Raw genomic sequence first — 19,719 nt, forward strand, 5'->3', positions numbered from 1 at the left:
GTAAATAGAGACCATAGTTAGGAAAAAGGTAGCAAGGGCTACTTTTATTAACTGTACATTGAAGAGGGCAGTAAATAGTTCGTAAAAAGTAGTTAAATGAAGTCAGAGTTAGTAACTGCTGCACTTAATACCTTTCTGCTACCTTTTTACTCTTTTTTTTTAGGAGTAACGTTCCCCGTTTTGTGGTACACGAAGTAAGTGGGACAATATGTGTCCCGGTGGGACATATGACACGGGCAGTATTGAGAGTACTTGCTCCGTCCTTTATATGTGTGCTGTTTTTTGTAAACAGTCTAACTGCTCTTTATTTTAACATTCTAGAGTTTTTTAGTGCCGTTCCTGGGGAATAGGGTCTCGAATTACACGTGCGCACTCAAATTTAGATCTAGTTGTGTAAAGTTAGCGAAAGAGCGTAACGATGCGGAAGGCTTGCGAAGAGCATGTCCTAAACAGCGCAGCTTGAAGATAGGAGACGAAGAGATACGCGCTCAACGTTACCGTTCCCGCAACAATTCTTTACCTTGTCGCCTAAATAGTAGTGCAGTCAAGTAGTTCTTGTGATAGGGATGAAACCAGCTGGTATGTGAAAGAGATCGGTGCTAATTTGCGAGTAACACAGGAAGGAAGACTGGATTTCGTTTTTTGAGCAATGCCTCACCTACTGCACCAGTACTGTTCGTTAGCTAAACAGGTGTCAGGTTCAAGCTTACCTTGAAGGGACACTGAGATACATTCACAATATCATTTATATATAATTTTAAAAAATGTGGGCGCCTAATGCACTTCCATAAGACAGCCTAAAAGTCACCGGAAGACAATCCAAGTGTGCACCAATGGTGACTTGTTCCTCACAATTAGATTATAAACCCTAAGTGTAGTATCTCAGCGGGGTCAACACAAATAGTACTGCAGACGTTTTCTAGGCAGTCTATATTCCGTCTCACAGCTTGCTTGCATTACAGTGGAAGCCGCGAGCGCTGGCTGGCAAGCGCAGGCGAACCGGAGATTTTTGAAGCCATCGCTTTCCTCACCTAACTTCTGCTCTTCTAGGAACAAGTAGCTACGCAGAGCAGGTATCAGGTTTCGCTGTTTTCTTTTTGTTTTTTTTTTGTTTTTTTTTTGCTAGGACCATTTTCACCCGAGTGAGTTTCGACGTGCCCGGCTTATCGCTTTTCCCTGGAAGGACAACGTTTGTTGTTGTCTGGTTGGCACTCTGTCGCCGTCTGCAACGGAGCTGCAAAGAGCGCACTTTTGCGTGATAATTCCGCATGATTATAAAAAGGGTTCCAGGCGAGTCTGAAAGTCTTGGGCGTTTGCCGCAGGCTTTCGAAGATCCTGCCCGTCCACGCGGGACATTTTTGCGTTTGTGTAGTTTGACAAATATAGAAGTGGATTGAAAGACAAGGAGACAAGCGAGAGCCCAGAGACCGCGTTTAGTTAACGAAATGAGTTCGTCGAGACCGGTTTTTTGACTAGCATCTCACAAGCTATAGGCTACACCGCTAGTCACTACAAAGCGGCTGACCTACTGGAAGCTTAGAAAGGTAAGGAACGGTGCACAGCCTAAATTTTTAGAGGGTGTAGTGGTTACACCCTTAATAAAAGGTATTTTTTCTCTCTTTACGAAATGTATGTTAGAAGGGTGCTCCACACACGCGTATTTGCTGTCGTGCATCACTCCAGGGCTTTTGCTTTATGGGTGAATCAATGTGGAGCGCCCTTCTAGCACCCATTTACGGGTGCAACCATTACACCCTCTCAAATTTCATGCTGTGCACCCTTCACTAAGGGTGCTGATCTCTGCATCATCTTAACCCCAAATAGTTGGAAATGGGTGTTCGTCTAGGGGCAAGCACCCTTATGGGTGAGCCCCGCCGCGGTGGCTCAGTGGTTACGGCGCTCGGCTGCTGACCCGAAAGACGCGGGTTCGATCCCGGCCGCGGCGGCTGAATTACGATGGAGGCGAAATTCTAGAGGCCCGTGTGCTGTGTGATGTCAGTGCACGTTAAAGAACCCCAGACGGTCGAAATTTCCGGAGCCCTCCACTACGGCGTCCCTCATAGCCTGAGTTGCTTCGGGACGTTAAACCCCAATAAACCAAACCAAATCAAACCTTATGGGTGAGAAATTTTCCAGTGTGATAGCCCAGTTTTCTGCCTTTTCATGTATGTTGACTGACCGGGAATCAACAGTTTCGCCAGCTTGGTCACCCAGGCACGATCTTTGTATAGCTTAATTATACCCGCTTGGTGTATAATAAGCGTGCGGCCGCCGTCATGTCCAGTTACTACTGTTTTGCGTGCCCTGCAGCTGTGCGGCGATAAGGAGCCCTCGGCGCGGCCCTTGCAAAGCGGCCCTTGACCCGCTCGTAATCAGCAGCACCGCGACGGTTGGCCTTGGTTCGTGCACACGATTATAACCTTGGGCTCAGAGCGTAGTTTCTGACGTCCGCTTTGTTGTTTGTGCGAGTGTTTCCAAACATGCGCGTGGCAGGCTGCGCCTTTTGTGGCGAGGCACATTAGAAAGCCGATACTCTCCTTTCAGCGATAATTATTATCCAGTGGGAAATATTTTCGAGTTTTCAGATTTTTTTTAGCAGTTTGCCAGGATTGCAGAAACTTTGAGACCACCGCGACGGCCCGCATTGGAGCAATGCGAAAGCAAGACGCCCACGCACTATATCGACGTCCGTGGCTGTTCTGACGTCCATGTACTATATCAAAGTCCATGGCTATTTTGACGTTTAAGTGTATTTTTTCGTGTTTAATTAATTAACTAATTACGCTTCATCAACCAAATTTTTCCCACGGCAACATTTTATCACTCTTTCACACATTTATCTTCAGAGAACGGCGTAATCTTGCGGACAAAAGTGCGGACACTTTTTTGCTGACGCGAAGGAGCCATAAAATGCGCGAGAGGATCTAAACACGAATACGCCTTATGGGTGTAAAAAGGGAGTAAAGCTTCTCTCAGCTAAACGGGTGGATTGTTAGAGCTCAAATATAGCATAGAAATGGCATTTGGTGGGAAAAATTGTTTCTAGCTGCATTCGTTTTGGTTACTTGCCTGAATCGATAAAAAAAGGCGCTTATTCGCATCGTCTGCAGCCACAACGAACGAAATTCAGCCGTTTTGTTAGCGATCGCACCGGTGGCGCCACCTCGTTTGTGGGAGTAGCATTCTACGGCGCGCGTTTAATTTCGCAACACGCGGTATATTCTCGCCTTAACTGACGCGATGCTAGTGCGCTGCTGACATTGCGTTGTTATGCCGACATGTGTTGTTTCATTGAACGTTGTAAGGCCATCCATCTGGATGCTCTCTAGGCAGAGTATCGTATGACTACACTAATAAAAGAAATATACAGCTGAAGCAGAAAAACTGAGCGCGCCTGCGGACACCCGCAGTCAAAAAATTATTCCCTCACGAACCAGCTTCCACCACCCACCCGCCCGCCAACCTCCGCATTGAGCTTACCGCGGCCGCCAGCCGCCAATGCGTATGCGCAGATGCCTCCATCTGAGCATGCGCACTAGCGGCCGCGGTAAGCGATCACAGTATACACACACTACGCTAAAGCTAATATTTACATTAGAGATATTATCTTACAGTTGCACTATTATTAGTTATTATTTTACATTGGATAATTTATTTTTACAGTTAGAGTATTATTAGCTTCATTTTATTTGTATTATTTCGCAGTTAGAGTTATGTTATTATACAGTTTTTCTATTTCCGCAGTGGAGTCCTACGGCAGTCTTCCCTTTATACGTGTACCCGTACAGTAAGTACACGGGCGTTTTCGTACCCATCCTCCAACCTGGGTGACAGTCTCCGAGGCCGGGTTACTAGCCCGTGCACCTGCCCGACGCAGTCGCGTAACGCCTTAGCCACTGCGCCACCTCGAAGAGTGATTACCTGTGGTGTGAGGGAGCCTTATGTGGGTGCAAGGTACAGCGATAGGCACTTGTAGGCTCCTTGGCAGGTGTGGCAGGCAGGCAGGCGTGGCAGGCAGGTAGCCAAGGGATGGGGTGCGAATAGAGAGTCACAGGAACCTCCCCCTGCCCCAAGCCCACCGCAGTTTTCACGACAGTCATCCGCCTAGCAACCCCCCCCCCCCTCCCGTTTACCTTGGCCGGACCGAAAAAAAATTCGAAAGGACTCTTGAGCTCCGCCTTAAGGCTATGACGCGATAGCGTAACGAGTTAATGCACATATATACAGAACATCATTCTCTACTTCACATTCATATATCACTGGGAGCCCTCGTACTCTTCCCGGCGCAGTGGCGCCACTGCCCTGCGATGGCAGGTGCTCCCAGCGGCGGGCATTGTGCGGCCCAGGTTGCCCTTTCCTAGCCACCAATCACCAATCATTAATTTAACTGCCACCTGCCACGTTGGGCAGTTTGCTCACCATCCGGTGGGCAGGTTGTGACGACGCTGCAAGGTCACGTGACCTAGGTGGCCCACCTGCGCCTCTTACTTAGCTCTCTGGGCACCACCTGCCAAAGTCATGATCGTGATTTCTCGTTCACAACGCCGACGAAGAATTTTCTGGACAGTGGGTCCTTTAACGCCACCTCGTTAAAAACTGCAAAACGTTTTAAAACGGCTGTTTAAAATGTAGCCACCGGTGGTGCTTGTGAGGCCCATAGGTACTCTTCCCGAGCAGCCTCTCGCGACCAATCATTAATATAACTGCCACCTGCCATGGTGGGCAGTTTTTCGCTCATGCCGCCGCCGACGACGACAACGACAACGCCAGGTATTCCGCTGAACAGAACCCCTATAACGCCATCGCGTTAAAATACGTAAACTTACATATTTTTGATCATTATCAACGGACGATTGATCGCTCCACTTTCTCTAAGCCTCATCTAATGCAGCAGGGATTATCTACCTTAGTAGGGAAAACTACGGTGGTTTTTGGATTGTCAGGCTAGCGCCTGGGGGCTTTTCACTTGAGTTTTGTTTTCTGCTATGCTGCAGACTTTCTCCGCGCTATTCCTGTTGGTTTTGTGCACGAAACATATCCTGCCACATTTCGTCCCTCCACAGACCAAAGGCAATTTTTGTAGACTAAATCTGGATTTACCCCCCTCCCCTCCCACCCATTTTTAACTCATTTTACAGCGATAGCTGTTAAAGGAACCTGGTTTGGTTTGGTTTATGGGGTTTAACGTCCCAAAGCGACTCAGGCTATGAGAGACGCCGTAGTGGAGGGCTCCGGAAATTTCGACCACCTGGGGTTCTTTAACGTGCACTGACATCGCACAGTACATGGGCCTCTAGAATTTCTCCTCCAAAGAAATTCCTCCGCCGCGGCCGGGATCGAACCCGTCTTTCGGGTCAGCAGCCGAGCACCATAACCACTGAGCCACCGCGGCGGCAGTCGAACCCTGAAATTATTTCGATGGTCATGTTCTAGTGGAACAGACCTGTTGAGGGGGTCTTTGCGGGTATTCCGAGTGGAGAGGTGCGGGCTCTCCACAGTGAGTCACGTGGTATGACATCACTGCCATACCTCCGCTCCACCGGTTCAAGGTCAAACGCTCGCCGAACTTGACCTTGGGAGTTGTAGTGCGAAGAGTAGAGCTTTCGCTGAAAGCAATGCCTTGGGACATTACGATTGCCAGGAAAGGAAGTAAAGAGAAAATCGGAGAACACAGGAAAATGCGTAATCACCGGGAAGGACGTACTGAAGCGTATACGAATCTCTTCGCACGTGCCCGCGTACGCTTATGAAGCTGGCGCAATATTTTGCAAATGCGCGATGTAAAATTTTAGATCACGAGGCCATTGCTTTTTTTTTTTCGGGACGTTGCTAAAACTGCGCTCAAAGTCGGCTCAGCAAAAACACTCGCACTAAGCTATTACGTTTAATTCAGTATCTCCATTGCACAGACGCCTGCTGGGCAATGTGGCAGTGTGTTCTCTAGAGTAAAGCAAAAAAAAAAAGTACTCTTTAATTAAATAACTCAATGAACTGAAACTTATTTGATTTTTTTTTTAAAGGAAGCGCCTTTGGGCTGATTTTCAGATACTTGCGCGAGCAGAGTATTCAAAAACGCTTTTATAGGCATAAAGTTCCATGACAAAATAGGCGGGTTATTATGACAAGGGCAGCAGCGTGAGCTCTGCGTCTGTGCACTTTACAAAAACATATATTTTGTTGATTAGCAGCCTGATTAAGCTATATATAATTACACGAATCATTGCCACCGGGTCGCGCCAGTGCGCATTCGGTAATTCCTAAATTCGCGGGGGCCGCTGTGGCTCAGTGGCTATGGAGCTCGGCTGCTGACCCGACAGACGCGGGTTCGATCCCGTCCGCGGCGGCTGAATTTCGATGAAGGCGAAATGTCCAATCAATAAAGCCCTGTTTTTAACGACATACCTCTGTCGGGAAGGCGTGAAGGGTGCGGTAATCGAACTGCCGTGCTCATATGGGATAGTGAAAGAAATTGAACATCCCTCCAACAAGCATTTATCGTCATTTTCTACTGCTTGGTTTGGTGGCGCCATCTGCCCTAAAATAAGTAACACGCCCAGAACCTTTTTCTACTAGCGCCGTCTACAATCATACAAAGAATCAAAAAGAATAATATTGAGGCCTTTGTTACTACTGGAAAACGCAAGAGCAGAATCGTAATCTGTAGAACTGTTAAGAAAGTTTAATCGGGAGCGCAACACGTGTGGCCAATCATCGCCGAGTGACAGCGACAACAAAAAAATGCGACAAAATTCCCGCCGCGGCGGCCGGCGGTAAATGTCATCTACCCTCGACCCCGGCGTTCCTGCGTCGCTCATTGAACTTGATCCCGCTGCCGGTCGTGCGTGCGTCTCGTCGCGGTTTGTGAGTGGGCAGCCGTCGACTCGTTTCCGCCAGCGACTGATCGGAGGAAAGGAAAAAGCTCGTAAATCGTGTGGGGCCACCCTTCCGTCTGATCCGTTCCGTTCGACCCGTCTCTCAGCGCACGGAAGACAACGGATAGGTGAGGCGCCGGCTCCTGCCGCAGCGAAGCGACCGTCTCCGCCGAAGGTGGGTGTAGTCCCAGCGGCGGGAGATCGCTCCCACCACATGGGGTGTCGACTAGTCGTCGCCAAGATGGCCGCTGACCGGCACCAGGCACCGCGTCGCTCCGTTCCGTAGTGCGTTTTCGCCGGTGCGCGTCCGCGCGCGCGCGTGAGTGTTTGTGCGATCGGCGCCTCAGGGAACGAACCATGGGTATCCAAGCCCTACAGAAGTTCATCGAGGCCAACTGCCCGGGCGCCTGCGTTCCCGTGGATCTGCTAAAGATTGCGCGCAACGCTGCGGTCCGCCGCACCGGGCGCGGAAACCCGAGGGTGCCCGCCGGCAACCGGCTGTGCCTAGTCGTGGACGGCGAGTGCTGCCTAGACCGGCTCTATGGGGGCTACTTCTCGGACTGGGTGTGCGGCGGTCAGTGGAACCGCATGGTTCAGTTCCTCTCCGTGCTCATCCAGACTATCCAAAACAACAACATCGAGCTCGCCGTGTTCTTCAACGGCAGCCTGGAGCAGCAGCGACTCGAAGAGTGGCACCGTCAGCAGCAGGCCGAGAGGCGCAAAGTGGGCCAGGTCCTCAAGCATGTGGCGACCAAGGCCACGCCGCCGCCCAAGGTGTGGTGGATAGCGCCCGTCTGCCTGAGGACCTGCCTGCGCATGGCGCTGCGGCACCTGAACGTCACCGTGCTCTGCAGCATGGACGACCACCGGCAAGAAGTGATCGCCTTCTGCCGCGAGAACGGCTTCCACGGGCTCATGGCCGAGGACGCCGAGTACGCCATCTTCGACCCGCCGCGCTACTTCTCATCGGCGCAGCTCAAGCTCACCTACAAGGTGAGCGGAGAAGCCCCTGCGGGGCTCGCGCAGGACCCGCCTCGCGGGGCTTCTGCGTGCGCGCTTGGAATTCGGCTCGCGAGCGAACGCCGGACGCGCCGTGAGCACTGACCGGAGCACTGTAGTAACTGTGTAGGCCTCACTTGCGGCGGCGAGCCGGCTGGAGCTAGGCCTAATCCATTCCCGGAACTGTCGCTCTTTTGATGAGCTGCGAACGACGCTAGGCGCCGATCGACCTGTTTTTAGCGCCAACAAACAGTCGTCTTCCAAAAATGTGGCTATAGAGCGTCTTTTATCCTGACAGAGCATAGTTGGTTTGCGCATTCTTGCCTACATGTTGCTTGTTCAGACTGCGCGTCTCAAAAGTCTCGCCGTAGTGATAGCTCTTGACGTTCATCTGCTGCTGCGTGTTTTGAATGAAGTTGGTGGCAACGTGTTAGAAGTGAGCAGGCAAAAAGGAGTAGCTGTAGAATGACGATTTCTGTGTTACTTTTCCGACGGAAGTATGCCGCGCCATTCATTCATTGGTGTCAGGCTCCATGACGGAGATGCCTCGTTTCCACCCACTGGTAATCCGCAGCCGATACCACTTGAACGCGGATCGGCTGAACTGAATTTCGCTTTCGGCTTAAACCAGTGGTGGCGATCAGAAAATATATTTTGAAGCTTATATCGCCGCAGCTACCTGCGCGGTAGCGACAGGCTTGTCATTTCTAAATAGCGCGTACGTTGTGCAATCGCTTCCTTGTGCAAGTGCCATATCCTCACGAGGCATGTTTGTAAACGCTCCCAGCCCCCGAACGGAACTGGAAGCGTCATCCGTGTTTACGGATCGCAGTTGGAGCCTTGGGAAAGAGGCGCATTTCGCGAATAGGCATGCCTACGACAGATGCCGAGTCGGTGGTATCTGCATGCGCTTTCCCAACTAGGCGGACATGTTGTGCAAAGCTTCGTTCAGCACCTCACGCGCAGGCTTGCAGGTGCAAAAGTTTGGCACGCCGGGCGAGGGCCAGTGACTTGCGTCTTTGTCTCTCAGTTGTGGGCCTTCTTAATGAGGAAATGACTCGGGGGGTCGGACGTTGTCCCGGAAGGCGCTGCCAGCGAGCGCTCGAACTGGCACATTAACGTTGAAGCAATGACATAAGTGGTCTCGGAAGTTGGGGCATAAAGCTGAACCTTGGTACGCTACATAACCTGACACACTTATTAACTGCTCTGGATGTTGTGTAACATTTGCCAATGCCTACATGATTAGATTACCAGAACCCTCGTACTGAAATGACACCACATTTCTCTGCTGATAGGACGTGAAGAGTGCGGCGTACATTTAATGCATTGCTCAGCCTTCGTGCGCACACCTGCACTTTTGTTCAAGTGGTGAGACCATTGTGGCATGCAGATAAACCTCTTATGTAATCACCAGACATGCCCAGGTGGCTGAGGTATTCACCAGATAGGAATTTGATATTTGCATTGTTGGCTCACTGCCTCTTTGTGTTCCAAGATTGTGACAAGGATGGTATGCCTAGTTCCTGAGTGCTGATAGGCAGACAGCAGCCATATAGAATTCTGCGCCCTTCCCCAATTGGCTTCCTGAAACGCCAGAGCCAGGATAAATAACTTTCTGATAGGATTTTCTTCTGAATGCTAATACTTGCCTGATGATGGTCTTGTCTAAAAAGGCTGCGAAGCTTATGACATGGCTTTGCTGTGCATTATCGACCAGTTTCATTCCACTTTGCGCGAGTCCTTTCGTAATACTGCGCCTTTATGCTTTAAGCGTCAAGTGTGCAGCTTCTAAAGATTCTATAGTTGCTGCAGTCAAAGAACCTGTCAGCCAGTTCATCAGGCAGCTGTTTTTCTTGCTCCCTCTACCTTCTTAAGTAAAGGTACCATTGAAGTGGGACTAATGAAGTTGTTACTAACCAACCAACCTCAAATTCAAATCATCCACTAACAGAAAATAAATTTTTACTGACATTGACTTAGTGACTTTTGAAAAGATGTCAAATTAAGGCTGACCCTACTCCGTTTCATATATCAGGTGTAACACAGTGAAAGGCACGGAAGTAGCCCGCAGGAAAAAATAAAGGCAGATGTGTTACTCCACACCTGTTTTGTGGCCCAGTGGTCTCGGGTGCGAGAAAGTGACAGTGCGTTGACTGCAATAAGAACGCATTTAATCAAGCTCATGACTGATGTATCGTGCAGTAATCCTGCAGGCAAAATGTTGAGTGTTTTTCGCTCACCACAAGGAACGTACTACTTTTTGATTGCGGATGTAGGCAGCAATGTATTAGTTTCACTACAGATTCCTCATTTCCTGTTTCATGGATAGCATGTAGGTTTCCTCATGCTCGAATTACCTAAAACAGCAATTTTTTCCACAAGCGTTTTTTTTTTCCCCTGATAACAGCTGCTAGGGCAGTCGGTCCGCGTTTTGTGAGCACATCCGCTTTTGTGGTGGATGTATGTATGTGAAGTAAACACTTCATTCTTTACTGCTAACAAAGGCTTGGCGTGGGCGGATTCTTGATTTTAAGGAATTTTGTAACAGTAAAACAGCTTTTTGAATGTTTCACTACAAACTTTTACGGCACTTAAACAATTTGAGCTATTTTCATTGGAGCATGACTCACTGTATTGTAAAACGGATTAGTCTGCTTGGTACGGATTTAAAACTTGAAAAAGTGCTCGTGCTCAACTTTGGCGAAGCCTCACAATATAATATTGCTGCTGTTGCTTAGCTCTGCAGTACTGGTGAGTTATGTCCTTCTTAGGACGTAAAATATATCCTGATGTACAGCTTTATATTTCGTTTGGACGTCAGGATCCCAAGGTGTTAGGTGAATTGTGTCACCGCGAGTCTACGATGCAGGTGGTTAACTTGACATGGAGGGTTCAGAAATATTTGATTCCAAGACGTCATTATGTAAGTGCAAGAACGGTTGATGAAATGGTAGCTGTTTAGACGGAACTGCTACTGATTCATGTGGAGACTAAAACTTGTGGGAGAAAATCACTTTTGTTCAGGAATGGTTTCTCTGAGGCTTCAACATTATCAAGTCTCCTAATCTTATTGTTCTTAAAGGGAGTTTGTTCACAGAGTGTGTTCCGATATCTGCAATAAGGGGTTGTAAGTGGAAAAGAGACAGCCAACAAGGGCCTCGTATGGTGCCTGTGTGGTTGTGGGCTTCGTTGTCTCTTGGAGTCACTTTTTTCGAGAAATAATTTCTTCCGCAAGGGCAATGCTGCAAATACTTGCTTGCCGTAGCACTTGTTTCAGTTCTGAAACCCGGAACTGGGATGTCTCCTGTACAGTCCAAATAAATAGGGAGGTGATCACTTTACGCTCGATCTGTCTGGATTAAAGTGCTCTAGAGTAGCTTATTTTTTTTACAAGAAGGCATAGCTGGTCCTCATTTGTTTCTTGATCCTGTACTCCCACTTTTGCCGACGAGTAAGTGACAGTCTCGTCACCGAAAAAAAATAATGCATTGCCCTTATTTCGAAACAACTGATCATTAATATCTCTTGGAACCATTCTTCTGCTGCACCATGTGTGCTTGCAGGGTTTAGATGTCTCTGCAGGCAGCAAAGTAGGGCCTTATGTATCTTGGAACGAATTTGTATGCACTGGCAACAGCCGTGGTCAGCTGTGTCGTAGTCTGCCTGGTGACTCTTCCGGAAAAATGCGAGGAAACCTCGAGACGAGAAAGAATCACTGCTGTACACACAAACCGCTGTGCTTCTCTGTCTAGAAACAGCTAGTGCAGACAAATTCAGGGAGAAGGTTGACTTTTCTGGATGGATAGGGGGGGGAACGTGCAGACTTAGCTCATGGCAGTTTGCCCTCGTGCTGTTTTGTGGCACCACGTCCCCGGCACGGAGGACGACTGCGCGTTTTCTCCGCTTTTGCTCCTTTTTCTTAAATCCCCCAGTCCACGCGGCGTGCTCACTTAGATTTGCTTCTGCCTTCGTGCGAGAAGGGGGACAGGCGACGCTCGCCCAGATCTCGATGCTTCTAAATATATACGCTTGTCGGCGCAGGGCAGTGCCTGGCACTTGCCTGCCCAGCTCTCCTGCTGGGAGTAATGATTTTATGCCACGCTGTGGGGGGGCTAGTCATTTGCAAGAAGGTTGGTGGGTCGCTGCACATGCCTCTCGGGTACCCTGTATGCTCCGTATCACACATGGCGTGCTACGATTGCAAAGCTATTGCGCCCATTTGCGCTGGCTACGTTCGTGCCCAAAATAGTAGTACATCATCGTCAGTGCAAAGTAGAGGACTCTGAAGTCTGTCAAATTTGAGGGAACCCCTTGGCCACCTCTACAAAGCAAGCATCTTTCTTGGGACAGCGTGCAAGTTTCGGGATTTGCATTGTTGGGCACTTCTTTTTATACCTCGCCATGTTTTGGTTCTATCCCTCACTGGGGCCTTGAGAAGTCTAAATGATGCGTTGCAGTGTGTCAGTTATGCATGCTCGCTACTTACCACTGTGTTGCGCGCTGAGAGTGAAGCAGTGTGTAGCGGCTTCTTGCCATAGCATGTACCACTTTGTAAAATTTGTGTATTTCTCTCTGCAAGTATACTTTCTTCATGCTAGGCAAAGATACCTTTGTCAAGCAAGAGCTTGTTCACTGGGGTAACAGCTTGGGCTGGCTGGACCGCCTTTGGCACTTGTTCTCTGTTCCCCGTTGTCCCTCGCTTCTCTCGCTAAGTATTCGAGAACGTTTTCGACGTGCCTTTGTGGCACCTACAGGTGATGCCTAGTGTGCTTCTTGGTGGGCTGTGCAGTGGACACAATTTCTTTTGCTCGCATTGAAATGAACAGCTGCTGTATGCAGAGAGCCGATGGCCATTTCATAGTTTAGGCGAACGGCATGTTCGCGTCGCAGGCGAGCAGTGTTGCGCACCATGGGTCGTCTTTGTTATGTCCTGTGCACAGCAGCTGTTGGTGACATCATCGGCACTAAATTGCAAACAACAGGGATGGAGTGAAATTTACTAGACCCTGTAATGGCGACAGTATGTCGGACGTCATTCATTCCCGCCTGATTAAACCGCTACATTCGGAAAGATGTGGCTGCCATAGCCTTTGCTGAGTAAGTAATTGAAGTGAGCTTGTTCATTCTGCTTTCATTGCTTTCCCTGTTTTCCCTTTTGTCTCCATGTTTGTTTGCATTTGCGTTCCTCATCTTGCCATCTCTCTCGGCCGACAATCCCGTATTTCTGTCTCTGCTCCAAAGTGTGAGCTTCCCATTTGGATCTAGTCCTTGCCCTACCTCTGTGTGACTGTCCAGGGTGTACCTGTCTGCTCCATGTAGGCTGTGGATGCCTTTGCATGCTTTTTTTTTTTGCTTAATCTCCTGGTAGTGCTTGATTAGAAATGGCGGAAGTTCATGAGATTCCATGTTTAGCTTAGCAGGGCAGTTCTTCTCCGCTGTTTCACTGCAACTTCGACTGGGCTGTGCATGTTATGTAGTCATGAGAAGCATGAGAGGAAACAAAGTTGAAGCATTAATTTATTGATTGCTCCATAATTACATGTGAAAAGGACAGTGGTTTTCAAGTAGTTTCCCTCTTGCCTCATAATATCCAAAAGTCATTCTGAAATTTAGTTACAAAATAACGAGAAAATTGAGTTTTCATGACTGCTCCTGGTAGGCTTTATATTTTGTGTACTAGGCATGCCTCCCACTGAATGAAGCCATCACTGAATCAGAAATTATTTCACCAACTTCAGGAGGAAAAAGCGCCTGTGGTCCACTTGTAATGCGGGCACTGTGAGCTCAAGTGCCATATCATAAAGGTGCGATCACTTGGTACATTGGCTTGCTCCTTTTTTTTTTTCCGAGAAGTTCTCTTTTTTTTTAATTATTTATCATGCCCCCCAGTCTGTCTGTGGTCAGATAAAATGTGTTGTATTGCGTGCGGAATTTGCAGCTTATCTTTGACTTCACATTGATGTCGTAGAATATCAAGCAAGCCATGCTGTATTTGCCTCGGCACTGTGCAGCAGGTAAATGCCAAGCCATCCATAACTTCTCAGGACTACATTTGAGGGTTATTGAGACTTTCTCTTTTTTTTTTTTACTTTTGCTTGGGCTAAGAACAGCATGTTTTTACATCTTCCTACACTGAATTCATATGGATCTGTGGTTTCTCGAACAGTTTCCAGAAGTTTCAAGATTCGTGATTTTTATTTTACTTTTTTGTTGATCCTTAATTCGTGAAATAAAGATTGGTTGGCATTTGCTGGTTCACACCTAATAATCTAAGCAGAATTTCTTTGGAGGAGAAATTCTAGAGGCCCGTGTACTATGCGATGTCAGTGCATGTTAAAGAACCCCAGGTGGTCGAAATTTCCGGAGCCCTTCACTGCGGCGTCTCTCATAGCCTTAGTCGCTTTGGGACGTTAAACCCCATAAACTAAACTTTAGATATGTGCTAAAATTTTGGCACAGAACCCTCGGGAAACCAAACTGCAAGCACCCCGTGTCAACTTTACAGGAGTGAAGTCTGAAATGGGAAGAGTACTGGGCAGTTACCAAATAGTGAATCACAAGAGTGGGGTATGGATGGGCTGCCATCCTAAGCCTTTTCACTAAGATGCAGTTGCCTTTGATTAAGCCATTTTTGCTCATTATGCTAGTATAAGCATTAACAAAGTAGTGTTGTCCTCCTTCGTGAGCTAGGACTGTGCGTAGATGTTTCAGCATGTGGGCTTTGTTCATAATGTTGTTTGCAGTTCGGAACAAGAGTGCGGTTGTTTCACTTCTATTCTCTGTCCTGAACTTGACCAACATCAGTCCCCCGGGCTGGCTTTGTTGTTGCCCCCTTGTTGACGGAGCCATCATTCTGCCGCTCTGTGCCCGTGCAGGGTTCCCTGGAAACGCGGGAGTTCATTCTGGATGAAGTGGCTCGCGGCCTGGACCTCCACCCGAACCGCTTCTGCGTGCTCGCCGCACTGCTTGGGAACTACCTGCTGTCGGAAGAGGACCTTGCGTCCTTCCACCGTTCCCTGTGCCCCGACGCAAAGGGCAAGGTGAGTGAACACTGTGTGCGCTGTTTTCCCCCGTGAAGCCGTATTCTGCGATGGCAGTCTTTATTTTTGACAATGTCATGTCAGTGCATGGTGAATTTTTGCTGCTGCTGCAATCCGCTACTGTTTGGTTATGTAATCGCCAAATAGTAATGTACACGAAGAATTATGCTCAGAGAATATGTGTTCATGTGAATGAAAGAAATTAATAATGCAATAGTTGTTCTAGTGTGAACACAGGCGGTTACATTGTTCATCTTAAAGCAGCGCGATACACAGAACGAGAGAAAGTGAATCTTTAAGATGAATCCGTTCCAACTTGCCCAGTTTTCTGTTCTGGTTACATTGTACTGTCTGCTTTTTACAGACAGTGTTCTAAAAGTTTTGTGGAGGAACTTTCCAGCAAACTCTATGGACATTGATTTCAGGAAGCATCAGTCGCCCTTACAAATTATCTAAGATGTAATGTCAAACCAGTAGCCTTCCCTTCGCAGCACTTTTCGGACGAATTTACTTGAATGCTGCGGATTTAATGTGTACGCAGTTAAACCTGGATATATTGAAGTTACAAAAAAACTGCAATTTGTCGTTCATGGAGTTATTGCCCAAAGACTCGAAAGCACAGCAGGAGCGAAACCAAAATGAGAGAGAGAAAAAAAAGTAGGTGACACCTCTTAGCAAACTGTTTGGAGTAAGCCCGGTTGCTCGAAGTTGTAAGAACAAACATTTCGCATTCACATTGGTGATGTGACCACGACAGCAGCTGCCACCATTTCTGGCATGACTCGCACAATGCTGCTACTTGTGAGGTGAAGGAAGTGGGGAAGGCGGAAGTGTCAGACCACCCACATCTAAGCCCCTTCCTTCATATCTCCCTTTCTTGGGCTGCCTGGCCGTCACTGACCTAAGAAATGCACTGCGTCTTTGTCTAACATTATCAGTGCTCTCTGCTGTCCCTGTGCCAAGCGTGAGTCAGCTGTCGACGCCAACATCGCTCAAGCAACTGAGCACCGGCGATTGGCGCACGCACCTTGTCCCATCTCTTCTTTGCTATGACCTCATGTTTTGCGCTGCTTTTGAGCGTGCATTGTTGTAATGCCACTTGGTGGGATGCTCAGTGGTGGAACTGCTGCGCCAATTGCGCCAAACTGCGCCAAATGGGAAATCCTGCTACATGCTGCTACAAAATCGGTTTTTTGCCTACTTTTGCGCCACGCCTGCGCCGAAATATCTCTGAATAACTCCAATAACTCTGCCGAGAACGAAACCGAAACTCATTTCCGTGAAACCAAAACTGATGTCTTCCGGCAACGCATCTGCCGGCAGCCACATCGCCATCGCTGCTTTGCAACCGAACACAACCGAAGGTGAACAACGGGACCACTGTCAGCGCACTGCCTGTGTGGATGGACACTTCACGTCTTCGATGTCTTTGTCAAAGCTGAAAGGCAACAAAACTTATGACTAACTTATATCGGGCAGAAAATCCAGCTGCCATTCCTGTGACACAAGGATTAATCAGAGCGGTGAAAGGGAAGCGGAAGCGTCAGCTGCAACGGTTGGAGGCGGATGCAGGAGAAGAGACCCGTGCAAAACAAGCGAAACAAGACTGTGATGTACAGGACAAAGACACCCAGAAGAGAGGTCAGAATGAAGAGAAGGTACAAGGAGAGATCAGACTGGCCAGGAATATGATCACCAATGCTGAGCTGCTTTTCACAAAAGGTGTCAAGTCTAAACATTTTGCAGTCGTTGAGAGTGGACAAGCCCTTCTGAAGAATGGACATGAAAAGCTCGCAGCGGCACTGTCTAAGCTGGAGTGATCAAGAAAAGGGAAGAAATAGTACCTGAAAGTTTGTTTTATGAACGGTATCATTTTTTATAGTTCTGTTGAGCATCTCGTTATGTCGCTCTTCTGAATAAAAACGGCAGTGTTTTTAGGAGAACCTCCTGTTTTGTTTATTTTCAGCTATATTTAAGGAACCAAGCACTTTAAGCTGCATTTGGGATTGAAGCTTGCTCTTGCATGGCTGTGGTTGCTAAAAACGTCTGAGCAAATGCCTGTTCCAGAAATACAACAAAGCTTCTTTATTTAAAATAACGTTTTTTGGCATGAAATTTTGGTACGAAGCTTTTTTTTTTGTGCTACAAAAGCTCGACTTCTGCTACAAAATGCCATTTTTCCTGCTACAAAACTTAAAATTGCTGCTACAAACTGCGATTTCTTCTGCTACAAAAGCTGCTACAGGAAGCCAGTTGCCAGTTCCACCACTGGATGCTACAGAAACAGAAATTGCAGGAACTGCTGTGTTTACCACAGAGAGTCGGTGATGGTGCTGGCGCGCAGCGCGTTGCATCAACTGCGTCTGCTTGCTGCTGTTGCAGACGTTCCTCTCTTAGCGTTTTGTTTTATTGTTGTGAACCTTTCGCATGGTTAGGCCAAATTTCAAGCAACACGGCACTAGCTAAGAGACAATCAGCATAGCGAGTTAGTTATATCATGGTCAACAGTCATTACATGGCATTCAGAGACGCGCATGATTCATTGAGGGCAGCATCGAGGAATTGAGCAACTTCATAATATTGAAGAACTTGCTGCATGGAAATTTGTTACATCCAGGTTAACTGTAGTAGTGGCATCTCATGTAGCACAGCAAGTTCACTTTGCTCAATGCCATGTGGTGTGGCTGGCTGTAGCAGCAAATTTTTCTTGCTTACGCATATACTCCGCAAGTATGTAGGCTACCATTGCAATTTTTGAGTATGTGATGTGCCGGTTTGCTTTTCCCTGCACGGGCACAGCGACTGGCCCATTTAAGGGGGGACACTGGTCTTGAAAAAAAAAAAAAATTTATTAATGAAGTCACAGTTACGAAATCTCCGGGGAATATGTATTTTTGTGTGCTGATTCTAAATATGTCATTTAATTTCATGTAAAACAATTCCTTGAGCACTTATGCACTTTTTATGCTAGTATTTTGCGGAGAGTTTTGAAGAAAATTGGCTGCGGGAAACTCGCTGAAATGTATGCCATTGGCTTCTCTTGACACCAAGGAATGCAATAAGGGTGAAATTGTCTTCCTGCCTATCGTAGAACTTAAGTTATGGAGTTTTGAAGTTGTCGTTTCAGAAATGAGAAGGAAAGTGTGTATTCCTGTTTCTGAAGTGGCAGCTTCACTACCCTATTACTCAAGTTCTATGAGTGCCAGGATGATAATTTTACCCTTATTGTATTCCTTGGTGTCAAGAGAACCCAATGGCATACATTTCAGCGAGTTTCCTGCAGCAAATTTTCTTCAAAACTCTCTGCAAAATACTGCATAAAAAGTGCATAAGTTCTCAAGGAATTCTTTTACATGGAATTAAATGACATATCTAGAATCAGTGCACAAAAATACATGTGCCCTGAAAATTTCATAACTATGACTAAATTAATAAAATTTTCTTTTCAAGACCAGTGACCCCATTTCAGTGAGTCTTATGCATTACGTGTGGAACTGATACCTTCCTTCTGTGGTTTGTGGCACCTCTAGACTGGAAGTCCTGAGCCCCAACCTCCCTCTTGTGCACAGACAATCCCCCCTGAGACTCTGATCCCAGCAGTGGTGGAGTTTGTGCGGGGTCTGCCCTCAACCGAAGACCTGGATGCCCTGGGGGCTCGGCTGTTCCCCGGTGCGCCCCGCGAGAAGGTGCAGCGGCTCAAGAACTGCGTGCACTACTACCTCAACGGCACCCGTGATGGTTTCCTGCGCTACCGCCCTTCCAGCCAGGGTCGCCGCCACGAGTCAGGCTGCTACCCGTCGGGAACTGCGTCCTCTTCGGCACTGCCACCCATCTCTGAGCAGCCCGCCGTCAATGGGAAATGTAGGGGTTCCATCCATTGTGTAATGTTTTCAAGTGTAACCGATTGCGTGCTTCTTGAGCCGCCGCTGTGGCTCAGTGGTTATGGTGCTCGGCTACTGACACGAAAGACACATATTCAATCCCAGCTGCGGCAGTCGAATTTCGAGCGAGGCGAAATTCTAGAGGCCCGTGTGCTGTTCAACGTCAGTGCGCGTTAAAGAACCCCAGGTGGTCCAAATTTCCGGAACCCTTCACTACGGCAGCCCTCATAGCCTGAGTCGCTTTCGGACTAAACCCCGACAAACAAAATTCTTTTGTTTATTTATTTGCCCTTGGGTATGTGTATATTACAGGAGAGGACAGAGCTCGGAAATGTTTCAAATTGCTAGCACAAAAGCTGAGAAATGCAGTAAATACATGCCGGGTCGGAAAATAGCGCAACAAGGGCTGCAAGTCGGGGCCAGGCTAGTAAAACGTAGAATTTAAGGGGGGACACTGGTCTTTGAGACCAAAATATGACCAAAAAATCGATTTTCAAAAAGTCACATTTGTGGAATTTAAAGCTATTATTTTCCAACTGTACCTACATTTTTTTGAAGAAATCATCATTTCGACCATAATATTAAATTCAAATCATTGTGTCGGCAGAATTTATGCAAGAGCGGCCAATTTAATGGCATGAAAATTTTGGACATCTGGCTATCTTAGTAGGTCGATATCTCAACGTATAGGACAGATAGAGATGTCATATTGTTTGCTAAGGGAAGCTGAAGGCACAGTGTGTGCAGTAATCGAAGCAGATTTGCTCAATCGCTCTTCAAAAATTTATAATTTCGCAAAGTTTATCAATGCATTACATTCACATCTTGAACGTTGATATTCCAAGTGCTGTAAAATTACTAATGAGGTAAAATGGAAAAATGGTTTTGATTATTGCACTCTTTACTCACCATACTATGCAGCCA

General features: G+C 47.5%; 1 protein-coding gene across 4 annotated transcripts in view; it reads left to right on the forward strand.

Annotated features, from left to right (window-relative positions):
• Positions 1-6,651: 6,651 nt before the first annotated feature.
• LOC149335734 (constitutive coactivator of PPAR-gamma-like protein 1 homolog) overlaps positions 6,652-19,719 on the forward strand; it is a 39,231-nt gene continuing 26,163 nt past the window's right edge. For 2 of the 4 annotated variants that reach the window (XM_089552334.1, XM_089552335.1), the window contains exons 1-3: positions 6,652-7,865; positions 14,750-14,914; positions 18,445-18,775. In XM_089552334.1, coding sequence (XP_089408460.1) covers positions 7,230-7,865; positions 14,750-14,914; positions 18,445-18,775 — 1,132 coding nt within the window. In that variant the 5' untranslated portion in view covers positions 6,652-7,229. The remainder of the gene's footprint in view (positions 7,866-14,749; positions 14,915-18,444; positions 18,776-19,719) is intronic. The other 2 variants (XM_089552336.1, XM_089552337.1) reach the window with 1 other exon arrangement.

This window comes from Amblyomma mixtum, chromosome 7 (genome assembly GCF_055824585.1).
Source record: "Amblyomma mixtum isolate Tamu chromosome 7, ASM5582458v1, whole genome shotgun sequence".
Taxonomy (NCBI): domain Eukaryota; kingdom Metazoa; phylum Arthropoda; class Arachnida; order Ixodida; family Ixodidae; genus Amblyomma; species Amblyomma mixtum.